Source organism: Emydura macquarii, unplaced genomic scaffold (assembly GCF_026122565.2).
Source record: "Emydura macquarii macquarii isolate MOO-44397 ecotype Brisbane River unplaced genomic scaffold, CSIRO-AGI_Emac_v2 contig_3122, whole genome shotgun sequence".
Classification (NCBI taxonomy): domain Eukaryota; kingdom Metazoa; phylum Chordata; order Testudines; family Chelidae; genus Emydura; species Emydura macquarii.
The window spans coordinates 6,988,474-7,008,997 of NW_027133259.1; the positions used below are offsets into that span (position 1 = coordinate 6,988,474).

Sequence of the window (20,524 nt, forward strand, 5' to 3'; positions counted from 1 at the left end):
GGTTCCTCTCTTTTCAGTCCCTACAATATCTCTGTCACTCACTCAGTTACACACACCCATGAGAATTTTGGGAGATTCCCCCATCCCTAACTAGAGACCATAAAGGCTCCACACCATTTTTTAAGCTCATAAATTGTGCCCTCTGTGTGTCTAATATGCCTCCTCAGAAGTCCTTGTGTAGAGCTCTGATATATTTCTCATTTCACTTCCCTTACATCCCAGATGACGCACTGGGCAGAAATGAGGTAGTTCCCTTTGATCCCTGAAGTTTCAGTGACCAGGAATAGAAACAGAAAGAACGACATTTAATAAAATCATCCCACAATCCCAAAGCCTGAAGAGATCACGAGAGGACCTCATGACTTCTGGGGCAAAGACAGATAACAGTGGTGTCTGTGTGCGAGAGAGAAAAACACTCCCTTGGGAGTCAACTAAACGTGTGTGTGTGTGTGTGTGTGTGTGTGTGTGTGTGTGTGTGTGTGTGTGTGTGTGTGTGTGTGTGTGTGTGTGTGTGTGTGTGTGTGTGTGTGTGTGTGTGAGAGAGAGAGAGAGAAGAGAATTTCCATACTGTTTCCCATTTAATTCTAATAATGTTATTTTATAGCTGTTTCTGTAAGTAGTGAATGACGTTTACTAAATAGTAATATCTGAATTTCTTTCTGGCCATAACCACTGAAGCGAAGTTAAGTGTAGAGAGGTAACCTGTAAAATGTACAGATAACATCTATAAATTCAGTGCCAGCACAACACAGATACTATAAAATACATGCTACTGACATAAATGGGCCTTGAATTTAGTATCTTTCAAGTAACAGAATCATTTGATAAGCGCGTGTATTGTTCACTGTAACAAATGTCACTATAGCAAAGTTTTTTTTTCATGGCTAGTGTAGCTACAGTGTAATTAGTGCAGAGGATTTGATGGTAGGTGTATGTATCCAAAAATAGCTACAATGGTGGTGTCTCCATCCTAGGAAGATCAATGCAATATAGCTCCATGGAGGAAGGAGCAGAGAAGATTGTCTTTACTGTATACAGGAACGGCTTTCTTCAGGGGCCCCACCAGGGAGTCAGTGGATCCCTCTGGTCCAACCGGTAGCACCTCTCTCAGAGTCGGGCGTTGATGGAGTGTGCCCCTTTGTCTAAGTGGTGACTGCTCATACCCTCCATAAACAGCTTTTACCTAATTACCTCTCTACTCATTATCTACACTGGGTTCTTACCCTTGACTGCATTCCAGTCTCACCATGACAACTGGGGTCATCAAAACAACATCTGGTGAGAGGAGGGGCGGTGTGAAAACACGCCCCTGGGCAGTGAGAAAGCGTACCCCCGGACGCTCAAGGATAACTTGTTCCTATCACCGTTCTCTCAGTGCAGCTGCAAGCACACACGTTGTGTATTTCATCTTGTTATGTGCCGGGCTATGCAGAAACTGAGACCTCTGCACGGTTACTCCGGAGTCCTATTCATCTCTGCCAACTGGAAGATGTCCTGCTACAGGGGTCGGAATAGCCAAGCAAGCGGCTGAGGCTGTGCTAAGCCTTTAGGACAGTGGTCAAGCAACTCAAATGGCACTGGGCCTCCCACACTACACAGCTTCCCGGGTTCATCAGTAATCCCCCTGGTGTGGCCAAGCGACTGGGGAAGCTGAGTAGCAGATCCCGCCACCTCCTCAGCCACCTGGGAAACTGCATGGCACATCATAAAGAAGTAAAAACTTCCGGCGGAAGCCGCTCAGCCATCCCTTTCCAGGGCGGCCATGCACTGTTCCGCTCTGGGGCCCGGATTTGCTGTTGGTGGGCCTGCCTGTTGCCATGCTCCATGAGCCTGAGAGATGAGTATCGAGGGGAACAAGGCTGGGGCTGAAAAAAACAAACCACGGGTTTCAAGTGAAATTCTCTCCCTTCTCCCACCCATAACATGAATATCATAATAAGAAACCTCCGTAGAGGCTGCTGGCGGATCCCGGCCCCAGTTACAGATCACAGAGTCTCTGCTCAGTTGCCTAGGCCGGCTGACAAGTGCCTTCTGTGGGGTGCTCTCTGTACAAATGCCCTCTATGGTGCCCCCAGAGACTCCTCTCTGGGGGGAGGGGGAGGCGAAGAGAATTTCAAGGGCAGGTCTGGGCCTAGGCTGCCTTACCATGCAGGAAGCAATGCCAGTATTGTGGCAGAAAGGTGCACTGAATATTACCCATCTCCCTTCCGTTCCAGCCACACCAACGGGTGCCCGCGGTAACTGCAATGTGGCGCTGTGAGGTGAAAGGGCTGTTTCCAGCTGGTGAGCAACAAGTACATTTATTCCAAAAACTATTACATTTCCTAATCTAGAGAAACAAGAAATGGAGGGGCCCACCTCTTAATTATTGTCTCTCTCAATGCCCCTTCAGAAAGGTGACGCCCCTTTTCTAATCATGGTTTTCCTTAAAGTTACATGAAGACTTCAGAATTTGTATAAAAGGTGTCCATTTTAACACGAATGCTGCTGGGATTCTTTGTGTGAGCTTAACATTGCTGTTTTGTTCTAGACGCAGAGAAGGGTTAAAAGTCAAAGCTTCTGACTCAGTTTTTGTGGTCAGGTGCTGTGTGCATCACTTGTCTTTGAGAGCATAGGAAAAAGAATGTCTTCGCATTCCTTAACAAGGGGAGACGTCTCCTCTTCCAGCTTTTCGTGCCTGTGTCTGACTGGGAGAAAGCAGAAATTTCCTGGTTTCTTTAATTAGCCTGACCACTTCATTTACTAAAACAAGCAACTAAAAATATCGATATAGAAGCAATTATTCTCCATGCCCCACACGTATCAAAGTAGTTCTTTACATTTAGCAAAGGTGCAAGCAAATCTGTAATGACCTAACATAAGATAACAGTTTAATAATTTTACTTGTAACTATACTGTGAGCCTGTCCTCTCAGAGCTGAGTCACCAATCAGTGGCTGGGTACAACTCAACTGGCTTCCACGCTGTCAGGTCACTAGGGAGTCTCCCATTTGCAAAGAGCTTTTAGGTTTCTGTTCTGAGGAATAGAAACTGAAAGGGAGCAAATGCACCAGCAGCAAAACAAATAGTCTTGTCGGAGGCTGTACTAGATTGTGAGAGAAAGCCATGGCTGCTGGTTGGGACGGAGGTAATGCTGCAGCATTAGTGTATATGTGTGTGTATGTGTTTGCAAGTATACGTGTGTGTGTGTGTATGCAGTATATGAGTGCATTTATGTGTTTTAATGTCTATCTGACTTTATGGGTGAATATCTGTATGGTTACTGTGGATCTCTGTATATAAGATATGCATATATGGTAGCGAGCTCCAGTCTGTTTATCTCTGTGAGTGTGTTTTACATGTAAAGTGATTTTAGTTTCTAACTTAGTAAAGATAAACAAAATCACTGACAGTAAGATGATTTTCTTACATAAGTACTAAAAGAATACAAATGGTCAGCGTGTGCAGCAGAGTATGAAGCTGTAGTAGACTGTATTAACTTGTAGTAGATATATATATATATACTGGTTTGATCTAAGTTAAAACAATGATTTGTTTTTTATTAGTATAGCCCATTGGTTCCCTCTTTCCTCAAACAGTTCAGATTTTTCTGTGTCTAGGCCTATGTGTTTGTATGTGTCTGTATTTGAAAACGTGCCCTAGTGTAACTAAATATTACACTACAGAGTTACAGTATTAACTCTAAATAATTACACTGATGTAAAAACCCCAGCCCTGTATCTATGTATATGTGAGAGACAAGGTGGGTGAGGCGATATCTTTGATTGGACAAGCTTCTGTTGGTGAGAGAGACAAGCTTTTGAGCTACACAGAGCTCTTCTTCGGGTCAGGAAAGGTACCAGATTCAGAGTGCCACAGCTAAATAGAAGGTGGGACAGATTGTTTAGCATAATGAATAAACACATGTTGCAAGAGACCATTTCAGGTGAAGTGGGCAATTAACACATCTATTCGTGTGCTCTGTGTAGCTGGAAAACTTGTCCCTTCTACCAGCGGAAGATGGTCCAATAAAAGATGTTACCTCACCCACCCTTGTCTCGCTCATGTCCTGGGACCAACATGGCTACAACAGCACTGCAAACATCTATGTTCTTTATGGACTGAACCAATGCCACTGCTTTCCAGCCACCCAGTGCTTAATTTCCAGGTCTGAGCCCCAGCACCTCTTTCATTACAAATTAAGCATGGATTGAATCAAATTCCATGGAAATTAAGGGGAGTCTTTTCACTTATTTCAATAGATTTTGGCCCAGGATCTTGCAGAGTATGTGTTTGTGCATGTCTCAGCATGCATTAAAATTCCCTACCTGTCCCGGTGTTGGCTTTCAGGTTTGAGTTGAAAATGGTGGTGGCATGAGAATAGTGTCTGAAAAAAGCATTGATGTAGGAATTTCAAAGACACAAAGATGCTGTTACTAACTGTTAACTCCTGGTGCTTAGGTTAAAATGAACATTTTAAATGTGTCCTACATTTTAAAAAGTTTGTTCTCAATGTTCCTGTGCTATGTTTATCCAGTTTTGTTTTCTCGGGGTTCTTCAAGAAAATAACAAGGGACTGTAATTTTTTTCCAAAACAGAAATAACATAAATACATCTGAGAAATTACAACTTTAAAAAATTAAATCAATAATGATTATAACATTTTCTTTAAAATGTATTAATGGGAAATCCACATTTAAAGTAAAATAAAATAAAAAGAAATGAAAGAACAGTTCTTTGGACATTGGTAGGATCTTATAGAAATAAATAGGAATAGAGGGCCTGAGTCTGATTGATTTTAATGAGCTTTAGATCATGTCCTAGATATTATTATTGTTGTTGTTATTTCCCTGTTCCATAGCAAATAATGGGCATTCTCCCTCATGCAGACATGTTAAAATTAATAACCAACTGGGGGGCCAGGATGCTCCCTTATTACCTCCACTATCCTCAGGATACTGCACATTAGCAGGGAGTTGCTTTCCACAGCAGCATTGAATAGGAATTGACCATTGTGAATGAACAATTGTAGGTCACGTGGTCCCAGGGAGGATGCATTCGGAGGCCAAACATTTTCTTTCTTCCTTTACGTTTCCCTTTGTGCACCAGGTGACTCTATTCTCTTTCCCACAGATCATGTATCCAGAGGCATCACGCAGGGGTGAGCATGAAAGCACCATATCTACATACTCCACAAGATCTACAGACATAGTGGGAGCTGGGAAGAGTCAGATCTCACTCCCCTCTGATCAGTGTGATACCAGATTTAACTCTCCTTCCCTGAGTCTCTGTCGTTTCTCCCATCACTCTATCTGAGTCTCCCTCTATCCTTCTGTGAGTTCCCATTTCCATCTATCTGTCGCTTCTCCCCATCCGTCTCATTTTTATCTTGCTGGGACTGGCAAGCTATTAAAGCTACAGTCAAGCTATATACAGGCAAGATATAAATCTACAGTCAGTGACTTCTTGGGATCTCTCTCATATTTTAGGGGGAAGATACTTCAGGATACATTTATAGACAGTTATAACCCAAGTGTCCTTCGAAAGGTGCAATACCTGCTCTATGAAATCAAGTGGAGCAATAACAGAAGGCCCTGGAAGAAATGTTGCCATAGCACTCGCACGCATCATGCTGAAATGCACTTCCTGGATGTCTTCGAGGCGCAAGGATCTGATCCTTCTGTCCACTGCTCCATCACCTGGTACATGTCCTGGAGTCCCTGTGGGGACTGTTGCAAGGAGATCAGGGATTTCCTGAAGAACCAGCCTAATGTGAATTTAGTTATTTATATAGCACGGATCTACTGGCACAAAGATGAAAAGAATCGTCAGGGTCTACGGAGCCTGGTGAACCTCGGAGTTACCATCCGTATCATGGACCTCCCAGGTAATGACTTATGGAGTTACAGGGACTGGATGGGATGGAGATGGGACATGGGGCATTTTTCCTCTACGTCACTGGTTCCAATTCAGCCCCGGTCAGTGGCCACCGATGGCTCCATTGAGGTTCTTGAATGGACTATGGGATCTTTTCACTCGTAGGTCAGTGGTTCCTGTCTTGGGGGATAGTGCAACTGGATACAGAGCTTTCCCTCTTTAGGCTTCTAGTTTCAAATCTTCCCCTGAGTGTCAGTGACTGAGAGCCAGTAGCTGACAGCCATTTTTTGACCTACGTGAACTGTGCTGGTGTTTGCAGTTCCTAGCAGTACCGATAAAAATCACTAAAGTCTCATTTATAATGACCTCTCAAAAGTCAAGGCCCCTTTTACTGTTACCGAGCTCAGAGCTGAGGCACACTGGCGAGCCATGTGCATGGGTGAAGCTGGTAAGGTTCTGCCGCTGTCTCTAATGTTCCATTCAGGGCCTAGACAGAGAACACCAGCCTCCTTCCCAGTGCATCCATCTGCCACCTTTCAATTTCACTTGAGAACAGAATATTGTGTTTACATTGAGGGGGATGTCTTTGCAGATTTCTTCTGATCTAGCCCCAGAGTGAAATCAGCTCACCCACAGATAATGTGCTGCTGCTGCTGCTAAGCATGAAGAAACAGATGACATTTTACTCTCCCCTCAAAAGATAAATGACTTGTCCCATGTGTATAAGCAAGTGAAATTTTGCAAGACTGGTTTAATGAGACCTTTCCTGGAGAGAAAGGTGGAAAAGGTCAGGAGAACATGAGGCCCAAAAGCTGTAGTATCCTCAGCTGGTCCCTTCTAAGGGTGACCTAGCAGAAGCACTATTCATGGATCAAAATAGTCTTGCTCCCTTGAGGTTGATGGACCTTTGAGTATACTGAGTCCACTGATGTCTCCTTAAGTACATGACTGAATAGTTCCATTTCCCCAGTTTATAGCTACTGTTGGAGAACATTTGTCGATGATGAGGACAAAGATGAAGATGATTACTGGCCCAGGCACCTAGCTCCATGGATAATGCTATATTCTCTCGAACTCCAGTCCATCCTTCAGGTCAGTAGAACTTTAGGAGGGGGAAATTGCATCCAGAAATGATCCTCAGGCACGTGTAGAACCCCTTTGTAATTTGCCCTGGTTCTGAAAGAGATTTGAAGAGATTAACATTATAGATGGTTGCAATTACAGGGAGATCCTGCCATGTCCATTAAATCCCAGAGTGAATCTAGAGTACAAATGAAAAGCTGCCAGCCCCAGAAAAGAAATTAACTTCAGCTCTTGCTTTTCTCACCAGAACATTCCCTCTTGCTTAGAGATTTCAACTGAATTCCAGACTCCAGTTTTCAGCCTGTGTGTAGAAGATGAGCAATGGAAAAAATCACTCACATCAGCCAACCCCTGATAGCTGCCAACATCCTGGCCTGGGCAGCCAACCAGTCTCTGGAAGCCAGGAGTGTATTGAACCAGCTAAGCAACAGAAACCAGTTGATGGGAAACATCACCCAGGATGAAACTCTGGAATTGGGGGAGGGGAAGAGGAAGCAGCCAGAATGGGTGCAACAACGTCCCAGTGCCACTGCTCTGCTAACACAGCGTGTTTTCTCAGTTGGTGGGGCACTCTTGCATAAGCTGCATGCAGGAGGGATATTGAAATAGGACAGCTGATAGACACTAGAATGTTTAATCATTTCAATTAGATTTAGTTACTCTTAACCATTTCCTTTCCATTGCTTCAGCTTGTAGCCTTTTGAAAAATGAATCATGTTTAAATGTTTAACGTTGGGCAGCGACTGGGTCACGTTAAAACCTTTGACTCAGTGTACGGGTTTATTCCATCACAATTAACACGGGAGTATCTTGCTTATTCTGCAGCCACTGACGGTTCCCCCAAATAAACATAATGCTACATGGTTTGCTTTGTGTCAGTTGTTTATAAGGAACTAACTCATTATTCATTTACATAGAGACCGTGGTGAGGGTTTATTCTATGGGGTTATTTTTTAAAATTATGTTTCTCTTGGTAGATTTCTAGATTTTACTTTCTGTGTCATTTGTGAAAATAACATTTGAATAAAAAATCTATAATCTAAGGATGCGTTACCTCTCTTTGTTGATTGGTTTGTTCTTACATTTTCAAAATGTAATTCCTATGGTTCCCCTTAATAAACCCTGGACAGTGCTACCGTAAGAATGGGCCAACGTATGACATCACAAACTAAGTTCAAGTGTTCATTAAGTGAGGGGAGGAAGAGTCCAGTTTGCATTCTTAAAATGAATTGACATTCCAAACATTAACTTTTCAAGCCCATAATTTTCCTCTAGGGCCTCATCTGATCCTCATGCTCCCTCTATTGCCTTTTTTTCAAAGATCACGGAAGGCTGGTCTCATCCCACGAACATCAGATATATGCAGACTTTAACATGCATTTATATAAAGAAGATACAGCACTGGGCAAGGACAGCAAATCTTTGCAGAGAATCTTCCCAGCTATTGTAACCCTAGCATCTCCCACTAGACAGATGCTGGGGTTAGGGAGCTCCCAGTTATTCCATTCCTGGCTTTTCCCAGCAGGAGGTGATTTGGAGAAAAGAGCAGGAGAGTCAGAGTGTTACACTTAGGAATGAAATAAGCAGCAGGATCTTATTCAGGGGGACAAGGCAATACACTGTGTTTATTGTGAAATCAGAAGTTTCAAAAAGCAATAGCCTACATACACACACACACACACACAAATATTCTGCACGCAGAGTATAATTATCAGCCAATGAGTTGCTCGAGGCAGCCCACTGGCCAGGTGGGCTGAACACCGGGCTCTGTCGGTCAGGAATCTGATACTCCGAGATGTTTGCAGAATGAACCCAAAGTCTCCATGTCTTCACCCCGTTTTATAGAGCTCCATCCCCATACAGATTTATGGGTCTTGCTGTGTCATGCTACTTTCATCAATCATCTGTCTGTTGTTGCAAGCATGGCCATTTCTGTGTTCTCTCTCAGACTTTGTCTTGTTCCTGTCTTTGTCTTGTTCCTGTCTTGTTCCTGTTCTAGTGTCTATCAGCTGTCCTATTTCCTCTGGACTTGGGGTTATCTTGTTCTGCATTTTTTGGTCCCCTGGATCATAAAAGTTGTTACAACGAAGTCTTGCTTCCCTCCTTTTTGTTATTAGGGAGACTTAGAGTTGCTGCCTTTTTACTTTATTATTACACACACCATTCATTCTTCAGTTACGCTAACTAACTTCCACTTCAAAGAAAAACAAACTTAAAACACAAATTACAACTTCCAATTAAAACTACATTCCAACTAAATGACATATACTTTCAGAAAAAGAGGGGAGTAAAATTACAATCCTAAAAATGCTAAAGTGAAATTAGCCATCCATATGGATTATTCCACTGACATAGAATAACAAAGCACATTCACAGACAATGTTCTTAGATATGGGCCAGACAGGGGCTTGTGTAACAAAAGGCCTCAAAATATTTCTAAACGGCAGACTGAACTGTGAGATGTTACAGGCAAAATGCAAACTGAACTGTGAGATGTTACAAGCAGAATGTTCCCAAACACATGAAAACCTAATTATAGCAACAGAGTTCCAGGATGTTACAATTTCTTTTGCCTCCTGAATACTGGTAACAAGGCAAATAAGTTGCTCTCGGCCTACAAGAGCATCTCCATTTCCAGCTGTTGCAGCTACAGACGCTCTAAGGCCCAGTGTTTGAAGTGGATTTGCCTTGGAAGCTATGGCTGGAAAACAAACTACAAGATCCAAGTGAAACTTTTCTCTGGTTGTATGTCTGTGTGTGCCTCTCTCCCCCCTCTGTCTCCTTTACCCCTTCTCCCTCTCTTTTCAATCCCTGCAATGTGCCCCTTCCCCCCCATCACACACACGAGCTGCCTAGAGATTTTTGGGAGAGTCCCTCAACTCTAACTAGAGATCATTAAAGTCCCTGCAGTTTTTCGAGCAGCTGACCAGTGCCCTTTGTGTGTCCACGGTGCCTCCTAAGACATCTCTGTAGAGAAGTTTGCTATATTTCTCTTTTCACTTCGTTTCATCCCAGAAAACACACTGGGTAGAAAGGAGGCAGTGCCCTTTGAGCCCTGACATTTCAGCGACCAGGAATAGGAACTAAAAGCACAGTATTTAATAAACAGTCCCAGAGGTTGGAGAGAGAGCCAAAAGGATGCCTGGCTTCTGGCACAAAGACAGATAGCAATGCACACGTGTGTGAGAGAGACAGATTATATGTGTGTTGGTGTGCTTCTGGGCGTGTTACTGGTCCTTGCTGTGGTCTTGTGAGGGGTCTCTACTGCCCCAACTGGCTTTCTTTGGTTAGCCCCTGGTCAGGATAGTTCTTGGCCTCTGGCCTCTAAATAGGCTGAATGGTCTGCTTCAAACTCTTTGGGCTGTGTTTGTGGAGATAGCCTGGTGCAGAAGTGTTTTGTTACCCCCTTCACTTTCACAAGCCCTTCTATCTCCCTTCCTTAAAGGAAGGCTTTTCTTTTGTGCTCTCCTTTTATAGCAGGCCTTTTTTCCCCTATTGGTTGCAGCTGTGAGTACCTGCCTCCATGATTGACAGTTGTGGCAGCGTGTGGGGTTGTGGTCAGGCTGCTTGCAGGTAGGCAAGAGAAGCTTCCCTCCCCCTACTCCCTCTGCTCAGTATGGGGCTTGTAGACCCCGCTGCAGTGTGTTTATATATAGTGTTGTTTACAGTTATGTTGTTTGTTGCATAGGATTATAGCAGTGCATGTGTTTGTGTCTGTATAGTTGTGTGCACCTCTGTGTGTTTGTGTATGAAATATAAATATGCATAGTATCTACACCCGTGGTTGGGCGGGTCTGTAGTTATATATGTGTATGTCTGCAAATGCACTGGACATCATTGGTCCCATTCTTCTCTCACTTCCACCAATGTAAATCAGGAATAACTCCACTGAAGTCCATAGATTTACACTAGTGTAAAACAGGGATAAGTAAGAGGAAAATGTGGGTGGAGGAGAGGGGTGTGAAAGACTTCCTCATGAGTCAGCCAAACTTTGTTGTGAATACGCATTGAAAAGCATTTGCAGTGGTTTTTACTGACTCTGTTAGGTTTAATTTGTATGACTTAATTTTCTAGTGTGAAATTTAACAGTGAATTGAATTAATATTCAGAGACACTAAAAGCTGAGAATTACCATACTGTTTCACATTTAATTATAATGTTCTTTTATAGCTGTTTCTGTAAGTGGGGATTAACTCATTATTTATAATTAAATAGTAATAAAATCGTAATTTCTTTCTGGCTATAATCACTGGAGCAAAGATAAGTGTAGCGAGATAACTTGTAAAATGTAAAAATAACATATATAGATTCATTGCCAGCACACTGTAACGGCACTAAAACACACACTACTGACATATATGGGCCTTAAATGGCTATTCTTCAAGTAACGGAATCATATGATAAGTGCATGTATTGTTCACAGTAACAAATGTCACTGCAACAAAGTTATGCTTCATGGCTATTGTAGCTACAGTGTAATTAGTGCAGAGGATTAACAGAAGGGGTTCTTCAAATATGTCAGACAAAAAAGAAAGATCAAGGATAGTGTGGGTGTTGGTTGGTGTTGGTAGGTTGGGTTGGTGGGTGTTGGTAGGTGTTGGTTCCATATTTTCACCAGTTAACTTTGCTATTCAAGTGTAACTCCAGTGGACTTGCCTGTTTGTTCTAGCTCAGCTATGGAACTGAGTCACTCAGAACAAGGGGAGAATTTAGAGGAGACTCCATGAAACATTCAGAAGTGTCATGAAGTCATCAGGCGCAGACTGTATTATAGATCAGCTGTGGAAACAGATCACTCAGAACCGGGTATGGATGTTGGGGAAGGTGTTTCTCTGAGGATGATTCTGAAATATTTCCCTTTAGAAGCCCAGGATGGTATCAGTCACCAGTGACTGTGCTGATGCCAGGGACCAGGAACTGGGTTTTCTCCAGGAGACTACTCCTATTCCCGTTGTCACCCGCCATGCTGCACAGAGATGAGTGTCAAGGGAAACAAAGCTGTGGCTGAAAAAACAGACCACAGGTTTCAAGTGAAATCCTTTCTCTTCTCCCTATCCATGAGTATCCTTCTGTCGTACAAAGAAACCTCCCTAGAGGCTGCTGGAGGATCCCTGCCCCAGTTATAGATCACAGAGTCTCTGCTCAGCTGAAAAGTGCCCTCTGCAGGATGTCTCCTCTCTGCGTGTTCTGGGGAGTGCGGGTGGATTTCAAGGGCAGTTCTGTGGCTGGGCTGCCTTACCATGCAGCAAGCAATGCCAGTATTGTGGCAAAGGATATATGTCTTCCCTGCACTGAATATTACCCATCTCCCTTCCATTCCTGCCACACCCATGGGTGCCCGTGGTAACTGCAATGTGTCACTGCGAGGTGAAAGGGCTGTTTCAAGTTGGTGAACAACAAGTTACATTTATTTCCAAAATTACTAAATGTAATAGTCTAGAGTAACAAGAAATGGAGGGGGGCACGTTTCCACAACTGTCTCTCTTGATGCCCTTTCAGGGATGTGACTTACACTGCTTTAGTCACATGGCTTCTTAATGACATGATGACTTCAGAGGGTTTAAGCATGGAATCGGTTTTTGATAAGAACACTGCTGGAATTACTTGTGTGAACTTAACGCTGATGTTTTGCTCTAGAAAGTGAGAAGGGTTAAAAGAAAAGGCTCAGCCTAGAAAAAGAATATCTTCACATTCCTTAACAAGGGGGAGATGTCCCCTTCCAGCTTTTCATGCCTGTGTCTTACTGGGAGAAAGCAGAAATTTCCTGGGAGTTTCTTTAATTAGCCTGACATTTCATTTAATAAAATAAGCATCTGAAAATATCAATAGAGAAGCTATTATTCTCCTAGTCCCATGTATATAAAAGTACCTATAGGTAATTCTTCAAATTTAGTAAAGATGCAGGCAATTTTATACCAACTTAACATGACAAGAACACATTGTAATAATTTTATTAAGAACAACTTTGGATCAGTACCGAGATCTATCCCCCACATAACTCAGAGCTTAACCTCACAGAGCTGAATCACCAATCACTGGCTGGTTTCTCTAATCTCTTAGCTTTCTGTTCTCAGGAATAGAAACTGAAAAGTGCACCAATAAAACAAGATAGTCTTGGAGGCGATAGTGAGAGAAAGCCATGGCTTCTGGCTGGAATGGAGGTAAAGATGCAGCAGTAGTGCATATGTTTGTCTACACGTTTGCAAGTATATAAATATATCTGTGTTACTATGTCTATGCAGTATATGTGTGCATTTATGTGTGCTCATGCCTATATGAATATAGAGGTATATATATATATGTGCATCTATATGACTATTGTGGATACATGTATATAAGATATGTATATATGATAGATACGTCTGGTTTGTTTGTTTGTCTCACATAGTGTTTATAAATACACAGTGTTTCGTTACTAACCTGTCATTAAAGACAGACAAAATCACTGCCCGTAAAATGGTTTTCTTTCATCAGTACTAAACAGGTATTTCTTACAAAGACAAAAGGTGAGAGAAAACAGCAGAGCTGAGGCAATCTAGATTACAAATTGTAGTAGCTATACATACTGATTTGATCAAAGTTAAAGCAATGACTTTTCTTTTTAATTAGTACATCCCATTGTGCCCATGTTTCTTCAAATAGTTTTGTGTGTGTCGATGCATATATTTCTGTCTATCTTTATGGGCTTATCTATATTAGAAAACTTGCACCAGTGTAACTAAATAGTTGTACTGTTGCAAAAACCTCCACTCATATGTCTGCTCATATGTGTACTTTATGAGCCTGATCCAAAGTCCATTGAAGTCAAGGGGAATCTTTTCACTTTTTTCAATGGGCTTTGGATCAGGCCCTTGCCGAGTATGTGTTTGTGCATGGCTGAGCGTGTTCTGAAATTCCCTAGTGCCCTGGTGTGAGCTCTGGGATTTGAGTTGAAAATGTAAAGTGTCATGAAAACGGTGGACAAAAAAAACTGCTGATCAAGGAATTTAAGGACATGAGGTTTTTTTATGAAACGTTAACTCCCAATGATTAGGAGGAAATGAACGTTTTAAATGTGTCCTACATTTTTAAATGTTTGTTCTCAATGTTCCTGTGCTATGTTTATCTAGTTTTGCCTTTTAGGTTTTCCATGCAAATAACGTGGGGCGCTTATTTTTTTTTTCCAGAGCAGAAATAACCTAAATATATTTCCCGAAAAATCTCATTAAAAATGAAATTAATGATTATGAATATTATATTCAAATATGTAAAAGAGCCAATCCACATTTAACATAAAAAGAAAGGAAAGAAAGAGGGGTTTTGGATATTAGTAGGCTCTTACAGTTATAAATGGGAACTGAGTCTGATTCATGTTAATGAGCCTTTGCACATATACTAGGTATTATAATTATAATTATTATTTCACTGCTCCATAACAAGCAATGGGCATTCTGCCTCACACACACATGGTTAAATTAATAGCCATATGGGGGGCCACGATGATCCCATGTCACTTCTGCTCTGCTCAGGACACTTCACCTTAACAGGGAGCTTTTTCCTCATCAGTATTGACTAGGAATTGTCCATTGAGAATGAACAAAGGTAGGCCACGTGGTTCTGGGGAGGAGGCAATAATGGACCTCAGTTTTTCTGTGTTCCTCTGTTTCTCTTTGTGCACCAGGTGACTTTATTCTCTTTTTGACAGGTCATGTAGCCAGAGGCATCACACAAAGGTGAGAATGAAAGTGCAATGCCCATATACTCCCAAGATTAACAGGCAAAGTGGGAGCTGGAAAGAATCAGATCTCACTCCCTGCTCATCAGTGTGACACCAGATTTAACTCTGCTTCTCCCCTGCCTTTGCACATCATCATGCTCTCTGTGTCTCCCTCTACATTTCTGTGAATTCCCCTTTCCATCTACCTGACCCTCTTCCCCATCTCTCTCATTTTTACCTTGCTGGGACTGGCAAGCTATTAAAGATGAAGCTACAATTAGTGACTCCTTGGGATGTCTCTCATATTTCAGGGGAAAGATATCCCAGGAGGCATTTAAGGAGAATTATGACCCAAGTGGCCTTCCAAAGGAGACTTACCTGCTTTATGAAATAAAATGGAGCAATAGCAGAAAGCCCTTGCAGAAATGTTGCCATAACACCCCCACGGAGCATGCTGAAATCCACTTCCTGGAAGATGTCTTTAAAAAGCAAGGATCTGATCCTTCTGTCCACTGCTCCATCACCTGGTACATGTCCTGGAGTCCCTGTGGGGACTGTTGCAAGGAGATCAGGGATTTCCTGAAGAACCAGCCTAATGTGAATTTAGTTATTTATATAGCACGGATCTACTGGCACAAAGAAGAAAACAATCGTCAGGGTCTACGGAGCCTGGTGAACCTCGGAGTTACCATCCGTATCATGGACCTCCCAGGTAATGACTTATGGAGTTACAGGGACTGGATGGGATGGAGATGGGACATGGGGCATTTTTCCCTTTACGTCACTGGTTCCAATTCAGCCCCGGTCAGTGGCCACCGATGGCTCCATTGAGGTTCTTGAATGGACTATGGGATCTTTTCACTCGTAGGTCAGTGGTTCCTGTCTTGGGGGATAGTGCAATTGGATACAGAGCTTTCCCTCTTTAGGCTTCTGGTTTCAAATCTTCCCCTGAGTGTCAGTGACTGAGAGCCAGTAGCTGACAGCCATTTTTTGACCTATGTGAACTGTGCTGGTGTTTGCAGTTCCTAGCAGTACCGATAAAAATCACTAAAGTCTCATTTATAATGACCTATCAAAAGTCAAGGTCCCTTTTACTGTTACCGAGCTCAGAGCTGAGGCACACTGGCGAGCCGTGTGCATGGGTGAAGCTGGTAAGGCTCTGCTGCTGTCTCTAATGTTCCATTCAGGGCCTAGACAGAGAACACCAGCCTCCTTCCCGGTGCATCCATCTGCCACCTTTCAATTTCACTTGAGAACAGAATATTGTGTTTACATTGCGGGGGATGTCTTTGCAGATTTCTTCTGATCTAGCCCCAGAGTGAAATCAGCTCACCCACAGATAATGTGCTGCTGCTGCTGCTGCTGCTAAGCATGAAGAAACAGATGACATTTTACTCTCCCCTCAAAAGATAAATGACTTGTCCCATGTGTATAAGCAAGTGAAATTTTGCAAGGCTGGTTTAATGAGACCTTCCCTGGAGAGAAAGGTGGAAAAGGTCAGGAGAACATGAGGCCCAAAAGCTGTAGTATCCTCAGCTGGTCCCTTCTAAGGGTGACCTAGCAGAAGCACTATTCATGGATCAAAATAGTCTTACTCCCTTGGGGTTGATGGTCCTTTGAGTATACTGAGTCCACTGATGTCTCCTTAAGTACATGACTGAATAGTTCCATTTCCCCAGTTTATAGCTACTGTTGGAGAACATTTGTCGATGATGAGGACAAAGATGAAGATTACTGGCCCAGGCACCTAGCTCCATGGATAATGCTGTATTCTCTCGAACTCCAGTCCATCCTTCAGGTCAGTAGAACTCCCCCTTTTAGGAGGGGGAAATTGCATCCAGAAATGATCCTCAGGCACGTGTAGAACCCAGCCTCTGAGCAGGACTTTTCCTTGACCTCCATGAAATTCTCCTTGATTCTGAGAGCCCCTCTCCTGCAGCTGAGCTGTAACACATGGTAACTCCCAAATGAGCTCATGGGGATACTAAGAGTCTGATGGAAAACTGTCAGTGTCTGAGGAGATCAAAGGGCTGGTTGGTTGGAGGAGAAAAATGGTTCTTCACATCTTGGTGGAGTTTAAACAGCTCTGTGGTTCGCTTTATTGCAAAACAGAGCATAAATGTTAAAAGTGTCCCATGTCTGTAAGGGACAAAACCAGCAATGCTTTCCTCAGCCAAAGTACAAAGCAAGTTTCTAGAGCATGGCCAGACAAGTTCACGAGAGAGAAACCCCTTCTTCTTCTCCTCTCTCGGATCCGGTCATCTTCCTAGAGACCCTTCTTCCTGACCCTCACTTGCAGGCATAGCTTCCAACCCTTGACAGTTCATCCTTCTCCCGGGGCCCATCTACACTAGCAAAACTGTTGTCAGGCTTCCCATCTTCCAACCAGAGCTGGTTAACCCTTTTCCTTGCCAGCGTCTGGATGGGGGTTATATATTACCTACCAATAATGGGGCCGTTGAAAGTTTCACTGAGCTTCTCTGAAATCTCCCCCATTTCCAAATCACCACCGTCGCAGGGTGATCTGTAACACACAGTCTAGGCATGAAGGGTAGAGCCGGCCAATAAGTGAAGTTTCCATCCCATGGGAAATTCCAAGATGTGTTTTCATTCCATATCGGAACAAACCTGAGACCTTTTCGGTTTCTGTGTGAAAACCACACAGAGGAGGTGGAAGAGACTGAGCAAGAGCACCCCCAGAGGAGCCACCAGCGCGGTGTGTATGGAATCTCACACTCCTCTGGGATACCCAGGCTATGTCTACACTACAAGCGATACAGAAGTGCACATGCAGCACTGCAGACATGCCTCTGTAGCTCTGTAGTGTAGACACTACACAGTGACCGAAGGGGATTTTCTGTTACTGTGTTAAATCCATCCACTCAAGAGGCAGTAGCTATGTCGATGGGAGAATTGTTTCATCAGCCTCACTGCATGCACAGTGGTGGATCTAAGTACATCACACAAGGCATGACATTTTTCACAGTTTTAGGTGTAGTCTGGGCCCTAGATTCAAGTCCCTGCTCTGAATGAGATATTGCAGGGGCTTGAACCTGAGTTTCTCATATCCGAGGTGTGTATATGTGTATCCGTGTCTTCCCCCCACTTTTATTTTTCTTCCTATGGTGGACCTGAGAAACGTTTCCAACAAGAGTTTCTTCACAGCCGTTATGTTTCCATAAAACATTTGGATTTGCTCATCAGCATTTTCTGCTGAAAAACCACTGAGTTGGAATGCTCCCAACCAGATCTAACGCTGAGTCCCTGTGACCAGTAAATATGTCTGGGAACCCCTTTGTAATTTGCCCTGGTTCTGAAAGAAATTTGAAGAGATTAACATTATAGGTGGTTGCAGTTACAGGGAGATCCTGCCATGTCCATTAAATCCCAGAGTGAGTCTAGAGTGCAAATGATAACCTGCCAGCCCCAGAAAAGAAATTAACTTCAGCTCTCGCTTTTCTCACCAGAATATTCCCTCTTGCTTAGAGATTTCACTTGAGGAAAACCAGGCTCCAATTTTCAGACTGTGTGTAGAAAATGAGCAATGGAAAAAATCACTCACATCAGCCAACCCCTGATAGCTGCCAACATCCTGGTCTGGGCAGCCAACCAGTCTCTGGAAGCCAGGAGTGTAGTGAACCAGCTAAGCAACAGAAACCAGTTGATGGGAAACATCACCCAGGATGAAACTCTGGAATTGGGGGAGGGGAAGAGGAAGCAGCCAGAATGGGTGCAACAGCGTCCCAGTGCCACTGCTCTGCTAACACAGCGTGTTTTCTCAGTTGGTGGGGCACTCTTGCATAAGCTGCATGCAGGAGGGATATTGAAATAGGACAGCTGATAGACACTAGAATGTTTAATCATTTCAATTAGATTTAGTTACTCTTAACCATTTCCTTTCCATTGCTTCAGCTTGTAGCCTTTTGAAAAATGAATCATGTTTAAATGTTTAACGTTGGGCAGCGACTGGGTCACGTTAAAACCTTTGACTCAGTGTACGGGTTTATTCCATCACAATTAACACGGGAGTATCTTGCTTATTCTGCAGCCACTGACGGTTCCCCCAAATAAACATAATGCTACATGGTTTGCTTTGTGTCAGTTGTTTATAAGGAACAAACTCATTCATTTACATAGAGACCGTGGTGAGGGTTTATTCTATGGGGTTATTTCTTTGAATTATGTTTCTCTTGGTAGATTTCTAGATTTTACTTTCTGTCATTTGTGAAAATAACATTTGAATAAAATATCTATAATCTAAGGAAGCGCTACCTCTGTTTGTTGATTGGTTTGTTCTTACATTTTCAAAATGTAATTCCTATGGTTCCCCTTAATAAACCCTGGACAGTGCTACCGTAAGAATGGGCCAGTGTATGACATCACAAACATCTGTAAGAGTTCATTAAACAAGGGGACGAAGAGTCCAGTTTTTCACTCTTAAAATGAATTGACATTCCAAACATTAGCTTTTCAAGCCCATAATTTTCTTCTAGACCCTCACTTGGTCATCATACTTGCTATATTGTCTTTTTTTGTGAGATCATAGAAGGCTGTTCTCATCCCATAAACCTCAGAAATATACAGACTTTCATGGATTTATACAGAGAAGATATAGCACTGGGCAAGGACAGCGAATCTTTGCAGAGAATCTTCCCTGCTATTGTAACTCTAATATCTCCCAGCTGACAGATGTTGGTTTTAGGGAGCTCCCAGTTATTCCATTCATGGCCTTACTCAGCAGGAGGTGATGTGGAGAAAAGAGCAGAAGGCTCAGAGCATCTCCATTTCCAGCCGTTGCAGCTACAGGTTCTGTAGGGCCCCGTGTTTTAAACTGGAGTTGCCAATGATGTTATGGCTGGAAAATCAACAAGATTCAAGTACGCTTTCTCCTTTTCTATATGTTCATGTGTGCCTCTCCCCACATCTCACAATGTCTATCACTCTCTCACATGCACACAAACATACACACCATGAAACCTTCCTTGAGGTTTTGGGGATATTCTCCCATCCCTTACTAGAGATTATCGAAGCTCCACATTATTTTACAGTGGTTGACCAGTTCTATGTGTCTAAGATGCCTCCTAAGGAAATCCTGTCTCAAAGTCTGATATATTTTTCATTTCACCTCCCTTACATCCCAGATGCTTATAAGACAAGCTGAGCAAAAAGGATGCAGTGTCCTTTGAACCCTGAAGTTTCAGTGACCAGGAATAGGAACTGAAAGAACAACATGTAATAAATAGCGCAAGAGGCTGGAGAAATAGCCAAAAGAACTCATGGTTTCTGGCACAGAGATATAACAATGTACTCTGTGTGTCTGCGTGTAGGTGTGTGTGTTCAAGAGACAGAAAGAGATTACAAGTGTGTTAGTGTGAGAGCGTCTGTGCATGTGTGTTTATATACAATGGTGTTTACAGCTATATGTGTATTTGTGTTTGCTGCATAGGGTTATAGCAGCAAGTGTGCCTATGTCTGTATAGTTGTGTGCACCTCTCTGTGTGTTTATGTATGAAATATAAATATGTATAGTATGTACACATGTGGCCGGGTGGGTCAAGGTTGCTATACTAGACAATAAGGATATAAGTACATAAGAATGACCATGCTGGGTCAGGCCAACGGTCCATCTATCCCAATATCCTGTCTTCCGATAGTGGCCAATGCCAGGTGCTTTACAGGGAATGAACAGAACAGGTAATTATCAAGTGATTCCATCCTGTTGCCCATTTCCAGCTTCTGGCAAACAGCAACCTCTACCATCTGGCTAATAGCCGTTGATGGACTGATCCTCCATGAATTTATCTATTTCTTTTTTGAACATCATTATAGTCTTGGCCTGCACAATGTCCTCTGGCAAGGAGTTTCACAGATTGACTATGCGCTGTGTGAA

General features: G+C 42.9%; 2 protein-coding genes across 3 annotated transcripts; both read left to right on the forward strand.

The window, feature by feature from the left end:
• Positions 1-3,041: 3,041 nt before the first annotated feature.
• LOC137141857 (C->U-editing enzyme APOBEC-1-like) lies at positions 3,042-7,957 on the forward strand. Of its 2 annotated transcripts, none has more exons than XM_067530951.1 (5): positions 3,042-3,126; positions 5,112-5,139; positions 5,468-5,865; positions 6,826-6,947; positions 7,186-7,957. In XM_067530951.1, the coding sequence occupies exons 1-5, from the start codon at positions 3,105-3,107 to the stop codon at positions 7,291-7,293; spliced, it is 678 nt and encodes a 225-aa protein (XP_067387052.1). In that variant the 5' UTR covers positions 3,042-3,104; the 3' UTR covers positions 7,294-7,957. The 2 variants fall into 2 exon arrangements, with proteins under 2 accessions (XP_067387052.1, XP_067387053.1); XM_067530952.1 differs by having other exon boundaries at positions 6,826-6,901; positions 7,220-7,957.
• Positions 7,958-13,021: 5,064 nt separating this feature from the next.
• LOC137141862 (C->U-editing enzyme APOBEC-1-like) lies at positions 13,022-18,905 on the forward strand. The gene is made up of 5 exons (XM_067530959.1): positions 13,022-13,099; positions 14,623-14,650; positions 14,946-15,346; positions 16,314-16,432; positions 18,102-18,905. The coding sequence occupies exons 1-5, from the start codon at positions 13,078-13,080 to the stop codon at positions 18,210-18,212; spliced, it is 681 nt and encodes a 226-aa protein (XP_067387060.1). The 5' UTR covers positions 13,022-13,077; the 3' UTR covers positions 18,213-18,905.
• The last annotated feature ends 1,619 nt before the right edge of the window (positions 18,906-20,524 follow it).